At 38.1% G+C, this 14913-nt stretch overlaps 1 protein-coding gene across 1 annotated transcript in view; it reads right to left on the reverse strand.

Annotated features, from left to right (window-relative positions):
- spon1a (spondin 1a) overlaps window positions 1-14913 on the reverse strand; it is a 131005-nt gene that overhangs the window by 97484 nt on the left and 18608 nt on the right. Inside the window, exons 4-5 of the mRNA XM_036585481.1 lie at window positions 5563-5636; window positions 5082-5204 (exon numbers count right to left, since the gene is read on the reverse strand). Coding sequence (XP_036441374.1) covers window positions 5082-5204; window positions 5563-5636 — 197 coding nt within the window. The remainder of the gene's footprint in view (window positions 1-5081; window positions 5205-5562; window positions 5637-14913) is intronic.

The following is a 14913-nucleotide window of genomic DNA, read 5'->3' on the forward strand; positions in this document are numbered from 1 at the left end:
CCCATTTGTTTTGCATTAAATGCTCAGTTATCATCATTGCTACTTTCCAAAACAGCTGCAGCAGCTATAAACTTTTCTTAAACCATTTCACACGTATTTCTGATGTTGACTTAATGAAGAATGAAGGGTTTCCAAAGTGATGGGTCAGTCCTTAGTGAGTGTCCATTTGTCAGTTTCACACAAAATGCAGACGCACACACAAATCCACCAATTACGCACAGAGAGAGGCAGATGACATGTTTCTTAAAGCCTCATTACTCTGGATCTGAGTCATGTACAATCTCGCAATATGATGGAACAGAAAGGGCAACTCTACAGATTCAGGAAATGTTTGAACCATGTTTCTGTGCTGTATTATCACAAAGATAGAGAAACATATACAGAAACATCAAATTTGATCCACAGGTGCATTCATGGACCCAGGTTTAAAAGCTCTAGTATCACTGCTGTGTCTGATCCCCTAACATGTCGCTATCATGCTAGTATCATTGCAGTGCTGAGAATGATCGACCACTCAAATAATACTTCTGTGGTGGTCCTGTGGGGGTCCTGACAATTGAAAAACAGGGTAAAAGAAGGAACAGATGGACTACAGTCTGTAACTGAAGATGTACAAAGATTGAAGATGCAAATGGATCTTATAAAATGAACAGTGAGTGGAGACACAAGGTAGGTGCACACAATAAAGTGGCCAGCGAGTGTAAATGTGTACATACATGTACAAATAAATAAACAAATGAACATAAACATTATTAGACTAGTGTTCATTTAGGCAGTTACATAAAAAGGACACAAATGACATTAAACTAAACGGAAAATTGACCAAAACTAGAAACATTTAACAACACACCATACTGTTACTCTAATCTTAATATACAGAATGTTATTGTATGTAGTGAAGCCAGTATGTGGTACGAAGAAAAAAAACTCCAAGTGCAAATCCAGCATTGTTAAAAACTATACAAGCAAGTGATGAGACTGAAACTGAATTATAATAACCTTGGGACAGAGAACTCCTCAAGAAAATCAGATTGTATGAAGCTTTCCGAATGGCAGCGCTTATTGGTGAAAAGTTTTGTTGCTAGGGAGCCGTTCAGTAAACAGATTCATAATTCTCCTCCAATTTCATAAGGTGCTGCTGAAACAATGAAATCTATATCCCAGGCCACTCTTTATCAGTCTGCACCGGGATTTTAAAGCCTCCAATCTAATTTCCCTCTGCACTGAAACTATTCTGGTGGCATGTCGGTGTGCGTACAAACATCCAGTGCAGAAGAAGTGCTTATCACCCACTCTCTGTAAGGTTAATCCCCCTAGCCAATCCATCAGGCCTGCATCACGTCTCAGTGACAAGCTCTGATGTTCAAACCCTTATTTTCATATTTCCTGTCAAACACAGCGGTAGCCTCTATCTCTCTCCAATAATATTCATGAGGGTTTTTTCAGCACAGGCAAAACCTGGTTCCAAATTTTAACCCATTAGAAATCGGGAGTTATTCTGTTGACAGGCTGGAGTCTTCTTAAACGGTTTTTAATCTGACATCGTGGTGCTATTCACAGAATTTAGCACAGATGTCCATGAGGCACACACTTGAAAAATAAAACACTTGAATGGATGCACAGAAAATAAAACAGCCAATTAATTCACTATTGTACAGATGAATGCAGTTAAAAAGACATTTATGTTTAATTTGTTTGGCCACATATATATCTAAATAGAGCTTCAGGATTAAAGAAGTGAAATCTAATACTTAGTATATCACACATTGTGACAACAGTGCCCATTGGACATACATAAAAAATGAGATGTAAAGCAATGTTTGATGAATGAACTTAGACTGTTGAAAGTATTTTTATTGACAAAGTTCTGTAAAATTTCATGGTCAACACCCATTTTTTGAAAAAAGCTTAAAAGATTTACTTTAATTGTTCTTACTGTTTTTATTCTTGTAAAATACTGTATGTCAGAATAACTAGTTGAAGGTTAATGAAACTGTTGAATTACAAAAAGGCAGTTTTTCTAATAAATTACATGACTAATTTTATAGACTTTCACCATCATTGAGAAAACATACTTTCAGTGTTAATCAACAGGTCATACATGCATTTTTTTTGTATTCATGATGGCTATTTGTATCTAATGATGACCATTTATTCCGCATGTTAGGTGATAATGAGAGTTTTGGGTCAGTTTTGGACAAAATGATCTTTACTTGAACTTACTTTTGGACCTAAAATTTTCAGCAGTGGGTCTGATAAGCAAGTTAGACAGAAAAAAAGGGTTCAGTCTTTCAAGAGTTTTTGAGGTGCTCATTTTAATTAAGTCACAATAAAAAATAATGAAACTATTTTTTTTTATCTAAAGAATAATTATTCTGCATAAAATCATTTAAAAATATAATTGTGCATAACATTAAATATTTCAATGAAAAAACTTCATCCTATAGATCATTCTCGGTCCAGAACAGATTGTACCAGGAAAAGTCTGTTCAGCTTGTTTCTCTTGTGAAAGACTCTTTCTCTTCAGAAAGTACGTTCCGCCTCCTAAACTGGAACAATCAGACGACTTGATGTACTTCAGTTTGTCTCAGTAGAGATTTCTGTGTGTAAAGCAGAACATCATCCATCTGTACTGGCTTCCTCACACTAAAGAGGTTTTTTTTGCACGTCTTGGTAAGATTTCAATTCCCTGACCCTCTCAGCCATCTGACTCAGCTCCGCTGCCATATCAATCCAGTCCCATTCTCCTCCTCTTCACTATTGTCTTCTGGGGACCTTGACCCATCTGCCACAAAGCTACAGGATGATCAGAGCTGAATGACATGGTGCAAAAAGACAGGGGCTGATAAATGGATACAAAAATAAAGATGAAATATAAAAACATGCCACAGAACAACCTTTTCTATCAGAAAGTGTGTCAACGCTTGTGCTCATTTGCTTTGTGTCTCAAGGACAGATGAAAACATGGTAAATTTAGCCAGATAACAGGTGCCATTGCATCATGCTGAAGCTTCATACTGTGTCTTTCTCTGCATGCTGTGTTCAACAGTCCACTTAGCAACTGCTCCACATAGCAACTGTTTCTTAATTGGCGTATGTGTGTATTTGTGGCTAAGCATGTGTGTAAAACTGACCCACCTTTTTGCCAAAGCTAGCATCAGCACACAATGTTTCTCTCTGTTTCCTAAGCTCATAAATTTTAGGGCAGCTCCTTCCTTGGGTTTATCTCACTCCCAGAGTCCATTCTAATCAGCGTATTGATCTGGGTTGCCAGAGCGCAAGCTCGAGTGGAGAATGGTGGTAATCCCTAGGCTTAATTTACTCTCAACGAGGCAGTCTCAAGGTTATACACAAAGCCCACAAAGACAAGAGCAGTTTAGTCTTGATGAGACCAGTTTTACTGAAGGAGGAAAAGTACAGTGGGTCAAAGGCACATTTAGGTCCCTCTTAAAGGTAGATGTGAAGCTAAATAAATAAATGGGCTAAATAGATCTCTGAGGTTGTGGGTCATTTTGAAGGAGTGGATATGCTTATATCTTTGAATAATGTTACTTTCGAGAGACATTCCAATGCTGATATAGTTTGTCCTGAATACTCTAAATTGTGACATTGTTAAGTAGCTAAAATATGAATATTGCTGCAAAAAATAATCCACAGTTAACACTCCTGCATATTTAACTGTTGTCACTAAGTTACACTACTTACTATTAAGCAAAAACAATAAATGTACGTGTTTAAATTCAAGTAAAATCTACAACCCCATTTCCAAAAAAGTTGGGACGCTGTGCAGAATGTACATAAAAATAGAATGCAATGATGTGCAAATCATTTTAACCATATTTTTAAAGGAAAATACTACAAAGACAACATATCAACTGTTGATACTGAGAAACTTTGTTATTTGAAAAATATATGCCCATTTTGAATTTGATGCCGACAACACGTACCAATTGCTGTAGTTTTGAAAGTGAAATGTTTTTTCTTGTTGTCCATTCTTGTTGATATGAGTATGTGTGTCAGTTGTGCTGATGTGGAGTACTGTGACCAAACACCAAGATCAATTCTAAGATAAATATATGGCAAATGAATAGACTCCTGATTCCTTAAAAGCTGTTTGTTCCTTTCACTGTCCTGTGCAGGTCATCACAGATGTGGTCAAACTGTGAAAAAATTGGCTGTGTGGAACCATTTAATTTTTTCTATGAGGGACATTAGACAAGCAATTTGCAATCACAGTTAGTGACAAGAAGGAGTTCAACACCTAAGAAATTATTCATTACAGCTTTGATACCACTTGAAACTATATCCCACTCAATATGCAGAACACAGCAAAACAACAGGAGCCAAAAGAAGAGTCCCTGCTAGCACGCCGAAACCTCATTTTTGTGCATCACTACAAGATACTCAAATTGCAGCCTACTACTGCCAAAGCCACTAGACAAAGACACTTGACAAATTTGTTGCTTTGCGCAGCGAATTCTGGTGAATCTGCCAGTCTTGTGTTGTCAATAAATGTACTGGAGTGTTAGCTTGGATGAAGCATACCATCAGACAATGCAAGGCATTGAGGCAGGATGTAAGCTCAAGATATTTTATGCAAACACAAGGCAAAATAAAAAGTACAAGAATTGGAAATAAAATGCATACAAAGTGAGGCACATAAAGAGACACAGAGTAAGACACATTATAATTGACAAAATAGACAAAGACACACATATACCAAAAAAATACCTCTTAGAAAACACTAGGAGCGACTAGCGAGGAGACACAGAAGAATCTGGAGAGGGTGGAGCCAGGACAGGAAAATCATGACACACATGCGCAGCAATATTCCTGCTTCAACCAACTAACCAAAATATAATTAAATGAGAGATATTCAGGGGTGGGAAGGGGAGTTGGGTTGAAATGTGTAGGTTAACCAGAAAGTGCAATAAGAGTGATTAAAAAACAATTCCCCATACACAAAAAATGGCTTAGACCAAAGATTTGTAGAGATACTAATGATAACCTATAAAACAACTCATCAAAAAATGGTGTAAGAAAGCAAACTCCTGTACACATTTGATCTGCTGATTACTTACTGGGGTAATCCTTTGGATGCAGCTTCTCTGACCAGTTCCCATAGAAAGTAACCCTGTACTTGGCCGTCCCACAGGCACAGCAATCCAGTAGCGGTTTGTCTGTGGCCTCTCCATATAGCGGCTCTGGACAGCAAGACAGAAAAAAACAGCTTATTTACAAGAAACTGCACACACATACATACACGGGCATATTGTAGTCTCTTTCCGTACACCCTCCAATGCCATGCACAGCAGGGGTCTGCACTCATTTAAGATCATTCCCATGCATGCATTGCCATGACAATCAGGGCTGTGATGCAACACAGGCCGTTAGAGCAGAGAGAGAGGAGCGAGAAAAGAGGGGTAAGGACTGAGAGAAAAAAGAGAACATTGTCTGAAATATCCCAAACAGAGGGATGGCACCCAGATGGGAGGTGAAGGAGAAAGGGCTTCTTGAAAGGCTGAGAGGATCTCATCTCCTTGCTGGTAATGAAAGGCTTACCTTTCTCACACATTCGCTTTGTGAGTGAGCCCTCATCCTGGAAGGAGATGATTTTCCTCTGAACGATGCTCGCCCTGCCAAGAGAGAGAACAAGACAGGAGATGATAAAAAGGTAAAGGGAGAAAGGAATGAAGTCATAGAGAAAAGAAAGTGAAAAGAACAGAGAGTAGAGAAGGAGGAAGAGAAGTGGGAAAGCACAGTGGAGTAATAGTCAGAGGAATAGGAGTGAAGAAGAGAAGAGAAGAGAAGAGAAGAGAAGAGAAGAGAAAAAGAAAAAGAAAAAGGAAATGAATGAGAGAAGAGAAGAGAAGAGAAAGAAGAAAAGAAATTTAGAGATGAGATGAGAAGAGAAGAGAAGTAAAGAGAATAAGGAAATTAATGAGAGAAGAGAAGAGAAAGAAAAAAGAAAAGAAAATCAGAGAAGAGAAGAGAAGAGAAGAGAAGAGAAGAGAACAGCATTATAAAGAAGCAGTGCTCTGAACAATGGTGCAATCAGGACCCCCTATGGACTGATTGTACTCCCTGAAAAAGAGGCACATGTTAGGCTGAATAGCTTCACAGTTTCACAGTATCAAGGGAAGCAGGGCCAAAGGATTTCAATAGCAGCAGAAAGCAACCATATGTTTACATTTTTGCCCAATCCCAAGTTTATTGTACAGTGTGTGTATATATATATTATATATATATATATATATATATATTATGTGTGTGTGTGTATAATATATATATATATATATATATATATATATATATATATACACACACATACATACATACATACATACACACACACACACACACACAAAAACATATTACAATTCAGAACATCTCAATCATAAGACCAAGAATCAAATTATGAGAACCGATGTCTTTCTGATTGGCTTCCAACTGTTGAGTAATAGTGCAAGTCTAATAGATATAAGAGGAAGAAATGAGTTTGGGTGAAAAATAATGAATTTAGACAGAACATTAAGAGAGAAAGAGAGAGAGAGTGTGTGCTAAGCCTTTTCAGTTTCAAGTTCAGTACCATTCGCAAGTCAGACACATTCTGCCCACGTGTTATGCATGAAACTGGTGCACAAGCCTGAATTGATGATTTTGCATTAAACGGCTTCATGAACCTTGAACACATGCTGAAAGGCTGTTTACCATCAGAATAACAATGTTTAAACACTCAGGATCAAATGTGCGCATATATGTAAGACGATGGCACAAAATGTGCCGTGATGCGGCCGTTAACGCTCACAGTCGGTGTTTTCCTAGCCAGAGTAAAAGTGGGAAAGAACTTAATTTTTTAACCAATCACTTCATAACAGAACTTTCATTTTCACTTTTTTTTTGAGCTTGTTCAAGGCTTCATTACTTCACTGTGCCTTCTAACACTGCGCCTCACAAGTGAGCAGTTAGTGGGTGAGACTATGCACAGTTTCCATGATAAGCTGCAGAACAAATTCACAATCAGAATCAGAATCGCTTTATTTCGCCAAGTATGTTACACATACAAGGAATTTGTCTTGGTGAGTGCACACATGTATGACATTTAACATACTAAACAGACCACACAACACAAAGGCTATTAACAAGTACTGAGCTAAGGGAAAATTAAAAAAAATACTATAATTAGAATATACAATAGAGAGTAATAATAAAAACAGCCAATGTGAAAGGAGCTCAGGAGATGTACGGATAAGATGTGTGGATATTTGTACACACGCAGATATGAATGTCTGTGTGCAGGTCAAGCAGACATGTGCTATAAAATATATTATAAAAACTGTTATATACAGAATATCAGAGAGTACAATGACCATCTTGTAAAAATGTACAGTAGCACAAAAAGCATTATGCTACAGGAGGAGTGATACTGTAATACTGTAAGAAAGGTTTGTCGGTTCAAGTTTAAGTTTAAAGTGCAAAGTGTCCACTGTGGTTGAAGAGCACTACAACTCTGGGGAAAAAGCTGTTAGCATGTCTGGTTGTGCTGGTTTTGATGGCCCTGAATCTTCTAGCAGTGGAAGAGAGGCACTGTGGACACATTTCGCAATGCGCTTGTGTTTGTACACCCAGAGTGGGTGCAGCAGAGAAAAAGATACATTGAGAGAGCAGGAAAGGAAGAAGGAGCGAGAAAAACTAACTACACACTCATGAGGCACAGGGTTTAAAATGTGCAGTGAACTAGGAGCGGTCAACAAGCTCAGGATAAAAGAGAAAATAAAAGTTCAGTGATGAAGAGTCATGTCAAGTGAAGATCTTATGCAAAATCAGCTGCTGCTAGTTGCTCAAACTACTACATACACTATTTGGACCTCTTGATCATTGAATTCAAGTGTTTCATTCAGTCCCCCTACTCATATTTTGTGAAGTGATGAATTACACTTCTCTATCTGACAGTCTGATGGACGAGTCTGGGTTTGGTGAATGCCAGGAAAATATTACAGTTGGCACTATGCAGTCAGGCAGGTAAAGTTTGGTGGAGAAGGGATAATGCTATTGGGTTGTTTTTCAGGGGTTGGTCTAGACCCCTTAGTTCCAGTGAAGGGAAATTGTAATGCTTCATCACACCAAGACATTTTCAACAACTGTATGCTTCCAACTTTGTGGGAACAGTTTGGGGAAGGCCCTTTTCTGTTCCAGCATGACTGAGCCCCAGTGCGCAAAGCAAGGTCCATAAAGGCACGGCTGGGACATGACTGAACATGACTGGCCTGCACAGAGCTCTGACCTCAACCCCATTGAACACCTTTGGGATGAACTAGAATGGAGATTGTGAGCCAGGCCCTCTCGTCCAACATCGGTGTCTGATCTCACAATGGCTCTTCTGGATGAATGGGAAAAACTTCTCACAGACACACTCATAACTTTTGCAGAAAGCTTCCCAGAAGAGGAGAAGCTGTTATAGCTGCAAAGCAGTGACCAACTCCATATTAATGCCTATGAATTTACAATGGGATGTCATAAAAGGTCCTTAAGGTGTAATTATTAGGTGTCCCAATACCTAATTTTGTCCACATGGTGTAGAACATGTAATCAGCTGCACTTGGAATAAGTGTTTTTAGTATGATTCTCCCACATTTTGCAGAATCCTCCCTCAAATATATACGCATGAAGTAGAAAGGTGCATTTTGTAGTTTTCCATGCACATGGCCCATAAACTGTGTCTTTAGGCTTATGCAGCAGTTATGTACAGACAGGGTTGGGGTGTATTGGAATACAAGTATTGAGAATACATATTCTGAATACAGGGATTAAGCATCTGTATTCAGTCCAAAAATACATTTTGTAAAGGCAGTATTCAGAATGACTTTTTAATGTGTTAGGAGAACCAAAGTGAAGATCAGTTATTAATCTCAGCATTGCTAAACTTTTTTGGAGAGATGATAAAACTTAAATTAGTAATAAGCTTAGCATTGACACTGTACTGGCCACACAAGTCACACACGTTATTAAATGTAAATCACATAGCTACCCACTTTATTTTGCAAGATTTTGTTACTGGTATATGACAAATTGTTTGCCTAGTTCATGTGAAGGCAGTGGGATTATGGAAGCAGCAGTGAACCAAAGTAGTCATGAGAGCCAAAATAATGTTGAGAATTTTAAATAAGTAATTTTTTAATGAAATGCATTAATCAAAAAATTACATAAAAACTGCCCCCGGTGACAAGAAGCAACAGTGTGAATTAAATAAAAAATACAACGGCAGAGTTTTCCCATGCGCCTTATCAATATGTATTCTGAATGTATTTGAAATGTATTCTGAATATGTTAATTTTTTATGCATTGTAATGGAACACATTACTAATGCATTCAGGACAGTGTATTCAGTATTCAGCCTTCAATACTTTTTCAAAGTATTCTGCTACAGAAAGCTTAGTACATTTGGCCCAGAGTACGTAAGGGAAAGAAAGACAGGGACACAGAGAGAGCAAAAGAGAGAGAGCAAGGGAAAAGGCTAGTTTCTTCAAATTAGAGAGAAAAGAAGAGGACCTAGAGTGAGTAAGTCAGAGAAAGTTGGAGAGAAAGAGAGAATGTGAGGGAAAAAAAAAACAAAGACACTCAAGCGCTGTTGTTTTTGAGCCCTTTTCTTATATCTGCTTCAAGCTGGATGATGTTATTTCAGTTTCCTAATTGAAAAGGATGGCGCCGGGGGCCGTTGTCGCCTCGGTGGCCCCGCTGTCAGCCACATTATGTTTGATGATGCGAGGGCTGGGCAAAGTGACAGCTCTTTTATTTATTCCTTTATTCCCTTTATTTGTTTATTTTGCGGCCTTTTGTGGCACTGGGTGGTGGAGAGGAGTGAGCGCATATCTCTGCATTGACAGGTGCCTGACAGCTATACAGTATTATATACAGGCTTTTTTTCTTTTTCTTTTTCCGTCCCTTGCTACCTTTCATATGGCCGCAATGCAGAGAAGGTTCTATAACCGCTTCGCTGCCTTCACAGTCAAATAAATGGAGGAAAAAAAAAATCACTGAACTAAAGGCTCTATTTCATGGGAGGCCTTAGTGGCAGGGACAGGTCACAGATAAGCTAAGGCACTGTAAAAGGGTGAGGAGGCGACAGAGGAAAAGACACATTTCTCCTTCACCTCCTCTCACAACATTCTAATAACACAAACCTTCTCACTTTCGTCAACACTAAAAGGCACACTGCCACACACCCACCTACCCGCACACATAGGAGCGGTCCCACTCCCGCTCTTATGTAAAGATGCTGCCAGATCCACTCTAATTGTCCATGCTTTAATTCAATCTCACCCCAATTTCACATATCTGGGAGAGAGAGGCACCGGAAGAAAGCCTCCTCACTTTCCAGGGCTGGCCAGGCAATCAGCCGCGGTAATGGTTATTTAACATCCAATTTAAATTCTATCAATGAGATGTTATTAAGGGCAGACTCACTTTCCTGCATTTACACTGCTGATGCTAATCGCCTGTGTGTGTCGGAGCGTGTGCGTGTGTTGGTGTGTGTGTGTGTGTGTGTGTGCGGTTGGAGGAGAGAGAACATTCTTTTCAGGCCAGTGCTCAAGGCCACAAAGTATAAATTTAAGAGAGCCTATCAGGCCCATGGATCACCTTAAGTTAGATCGATGCAAAGAGCTGCACTTTTTGGATGCAATGTTGCAGATTTGGTTTAAGGTTCAACATTAATTCATATATTTAAAAAAAGAGGTGCTAGGGTGTCTATACGCTAGCGGCTGACGCAGCACCAAAAACAAATCCTTCAATATTCTCAGTGAGAATGCAGCATTTTGTCTAACTAAAAACGTACCTGTATGCAGAGAAAAGATGCTCCTTTGCAAGTCAAAAAAGTTCAACTTTGGTTGTGACAGTTTCTGACACAGAGGTACAGTACTGTGGAAATGCCAGACACCACCCTCTTTCCTTTATTTAACTTCCAGTCAAAACATCCATTATGTACAAGTTATTCATTTTTCAGAGTCGAGAAAAAGCAAATATATTTCACAGAACATTCTGCAGAAGCTTCAACAACTATTTTTTCAGTATTTAGTGTGTCCACTCTGTGCCTTCCTTACAGGTTTTGTGCTTTCAGTTTTTCAAAGAAATCTGCAAGAATAATTTTCCACCCTCCCAAAGTTTAGTCTTAGAAGTTGTTGACATTTTCTAGTTTTCATGATGCAGTGTGTAGGCACATTTACTCATTTGGTCACTACTCAAAATAAAATTAAATAAATAAATATTCCAAGTAATTTTGGGGCATTTCTATTGGTCCATTCATCCTAAAATTAATGCAAAGTCAAAATAGTGACTATTTCTGCTTTGTAATGTTTCATAGATTTGTATTTAATTTTACAAAATACCATTTTGAGCAAAAACACATAGAAATATGAATATAGTTTTCATGCTGCCTTTTACTGTTACTCATTCAATAATAAAGACAGCATGGAGCTTCTTTTAGATAGTGTTAGAAAGCATAGTAGCATGCATACATTTTATACCAAATACTGAATGTGGACATGCATGTGCTCCAAATGCTCTAAGGGCAGATTTTAAGGAGTCAAAGTGGGATAAAGCCAACATCTCTCAATGTGTCATGATGAGATTCCTCAGTTTTAATGACTCAGTATCAATAATGCCAAAGCAGAGGCTGCTTATGACTTTCAACCCCAGGTCTCTAATACCTGACTGTATTAGCACTCACAGAGGAACTTTAGTGAATGTGTGTGGGAGAGTGAATGTCCCAATCTGACCTTAGAGTAATCACTGTTTAGATGAGAGGTACTAGTTATTGAGACTCACTCTTTCCAGGCATGAGAACATCCATGCATTGCTATTACTCCACAATTACAGCTGCCCATGAGCAAAAGGCAGCAGTGTGACCACACAGTCTGAAAGCTCTCTGTAATAGAAGAAATCTTTTCCATGAATACATAAACATAGACGTCTTCATTGAGAACAGACTGCTCTCAAAAAAAAAACTTCAAAACACAGATGATGAGGACTCTCAATGGATTAGTTTAGAACTGAAAACAAACACATACGTTCTCTCTCACTTAGAGTCAATAAATAAAGCTTACATTACTGCTAATAACAAGTCTTAAGCCATCTAAAGTGAGTTTTTGTCCACTTGTGTTATGTTGTTTCTTTCACTCATCCATTCTGGGGAAATAAACGCTTGTGTAACATTTAAGGAATAGCTCAGCCAAGCATGCAAATGTGGCTGACAATCACTGCCTCAAATTAGCATGATTCCTGTATGTAACACTAATTTGTGCTTACTACCTTTAATTGCTACTATCATTAGCAGCGTGTGTGTGTGTGTAAGTGCATTGTAATAGTACTAGAGTGACAGTCTCTAATGCAGCAGGGAAGGATTCCTCATCTAGGTAACAGGATTTTGAAGCCTTTTGGAAATGAAATGGATGACATGCACAGATCAATCGATAAGAATTGAAATTACAGCAGGACGTGATCAGACCGTATCAGGCCCTTACTCTGCAGATCAATTTGTATCCACGGATCACATACCACCTTAAGCAGTGCTACTTTTAGCAGTGAGAATAGGAATCTCTTCACTAATAGCAGCACTGCTGTAGGTGTGGGTATTCACTGCTGAATCCAATCTTTCCTCTTTACTGTCCACGAACTACAGTGTAGTCTTTCCTGTATTTTACCAAGGCATGCCCAGACTAGCCAGACGAGAACTCAGCTAGTGAACGCCAATCAGCCACTTCATTAAATAATCTTGTATCTATGCTCTTTGTCCATTTTATCAGCAAACCAACAGATGCTCTTTGTAGTTCTACAATTACAAACTACAATCCATCTGTTCTTCCCACCATCACAGAGCAGGTGTTATACTTATTGTAGTGACACATATGAGTCTGACTGGATTTTTGTTTACCTAGATAGCAACCATAATACAGAAGCAAGCAAAATGTAGGTTCAAGATTTTGTGTTCATTGTAAGTTTAGCTGGTTTTCTAGCTACAGTTATATCTGTTTGTTTTCATTTTCAGCTCTGTTACTGAGGAAGTGCTCTGATCCTTTACCTGAATGTCATTCAGCAGTCAAATAAATGTATTCATTTTTGGCAATTTTCTTTTGTTTAATTATTTCCGTTTTAGCATCCATTTTAATATCACTAACCTACCTTGTTTTAATCTTTCAAAAAAAGGGGGTGAAATGCTGTGTCCAACCTTCAAATAACACATTTTTGTAGTCAAAATGAACAGCTGTTTTTATTGATATGTGTTTTCAACATTACAGTTGCACTACCCATAGCAGTTGGAGACATTTTCTTGGTTCCAGGCTGTTTTGATTTCTATCTCATGAATTTATGTTCATTTTAAAGAAGTTGCACTCACCTTTCAAACAAAACAACTTGTAATTACCATTTTCTCCTGGTTTTATGAGAAACACTTTTGTTTAAAACAATGACAAAGCCTCTAAAGGCTGTTACAGGCCGAACACAATGTATCGGCGCAATTTATTTGGATGACAGTAAATACATTCTAGCAAACACAGTTATTAAAATGGTGAAAATGCAACATTATTTTATTCACCCACAGTTTGATTGATTGTGAACTTTTGTCTACAAAAACTCACTGACCAATCAAGGATGCCTCTACTGTTGGCATGAGGATGACCAAGGTGACAGAGCAGCTGTGTTCGGAAGTTTTTCACAGATGTCAAAAGGATCAGAACCTCTAAAAGTAGCTCAAACTGAACTACAAACATCTGCAATTCTGAATGAAGTGATGAAGCTCTTCATGCTACTTGCACTTTTCCAAAACGGACAGTAGCCCAGTGTCACTGTTTGTTCTGCTGGGAGCAAAGAATCTTATTTGAACATTTGTTTTGTGCTTCATTCAGTGTGGAGTTGCATCCCCAAGATCAGCTCAAACTCATGAAGTTTTAGCTACTTTCACTTTTCCAAAGAATCCTGCACAATGTCACACACTTGTTTACCCACTTCATGAGGAGCAAAGGTCCTTTTTGATATGGTTGATACATATTCTGCCAAAATATATCCATCATAAAGTAATGATCTATAACACATTTTTTGTTGCCAGTTTATTATATACCTCTATTCATTGTTTCTAGAATTATCTGTTTTTGTTGCACTACCCATAGTAGTTGGAGAAGGTCTCTTGGTTCTAGGCTATTTGGATTTCTATCTCTTATGTTCATTTAAAAGAGGCTGCACTCGCCTTCCAAATAAAACAACGTGTAATTACAATTTTTCTCCTGGTTTTATGATAAACAATTTTGTTTAAAACAATGACAAAAGCCTCTAAAGGCTGTTACAGCACAATGTCACAAACTTGTTTGCCCGTTTTATGAGGAGCAAAGGACCTTTGTTGATATGGTTGATACATAGTCTGTCAAAATACATATTTTTGATATATACATTTTTTTCATGGCACAAAAAAACGTCCGGTTATAGTTTTGATATAAATTTGAATGTTTTGCATTTTTGTGTCTTTTGTTCATGACTCACTTGGTGTGTAATGGTCTTAACTCTGAAAATGAGCAGGAATCCCTGATTGTGTTCTAATGTTAATTGCTTATGAATGAAAAAAATATGTACTGCCCAGATAAATACATTTTATTTTTTTAAAAACTGCAGAAAAATACCATATTTAATTTTGCTCCCCGTAGAGGATGTTAACTTATTTTCACTGAGAAAATAAAAGAAAACATGCAATTTAACCCAGGGGTGTGCAAACGTTTGCACACGACTGTATGTCTGTGTTTTCTGTGACCAGAAAAACACAAAAGTATGACTCTCACTAATGAAGTAAAGGGTCAAAGCCGGACAATTTGGCAAGTCTCATCAAAACTGAGGGAAGGCTATAGAAAACTAATTAGCACAAACACACTGGCT

This window comes from Colossoma macropomum, unplaced genomic scaffold (assembly GCF_904425465.1).
Source record: "Colossoma macropomum unplaced genomic scaffold, Colossoma_macropomum, whole genome shotgun sequence".
Lineage (NCBI taxonomy): Eukaryota > Metazoa > Chordata > Actinopteri > Characiformes > Serrasalmidae > Colossoma > Colossoma macropomum.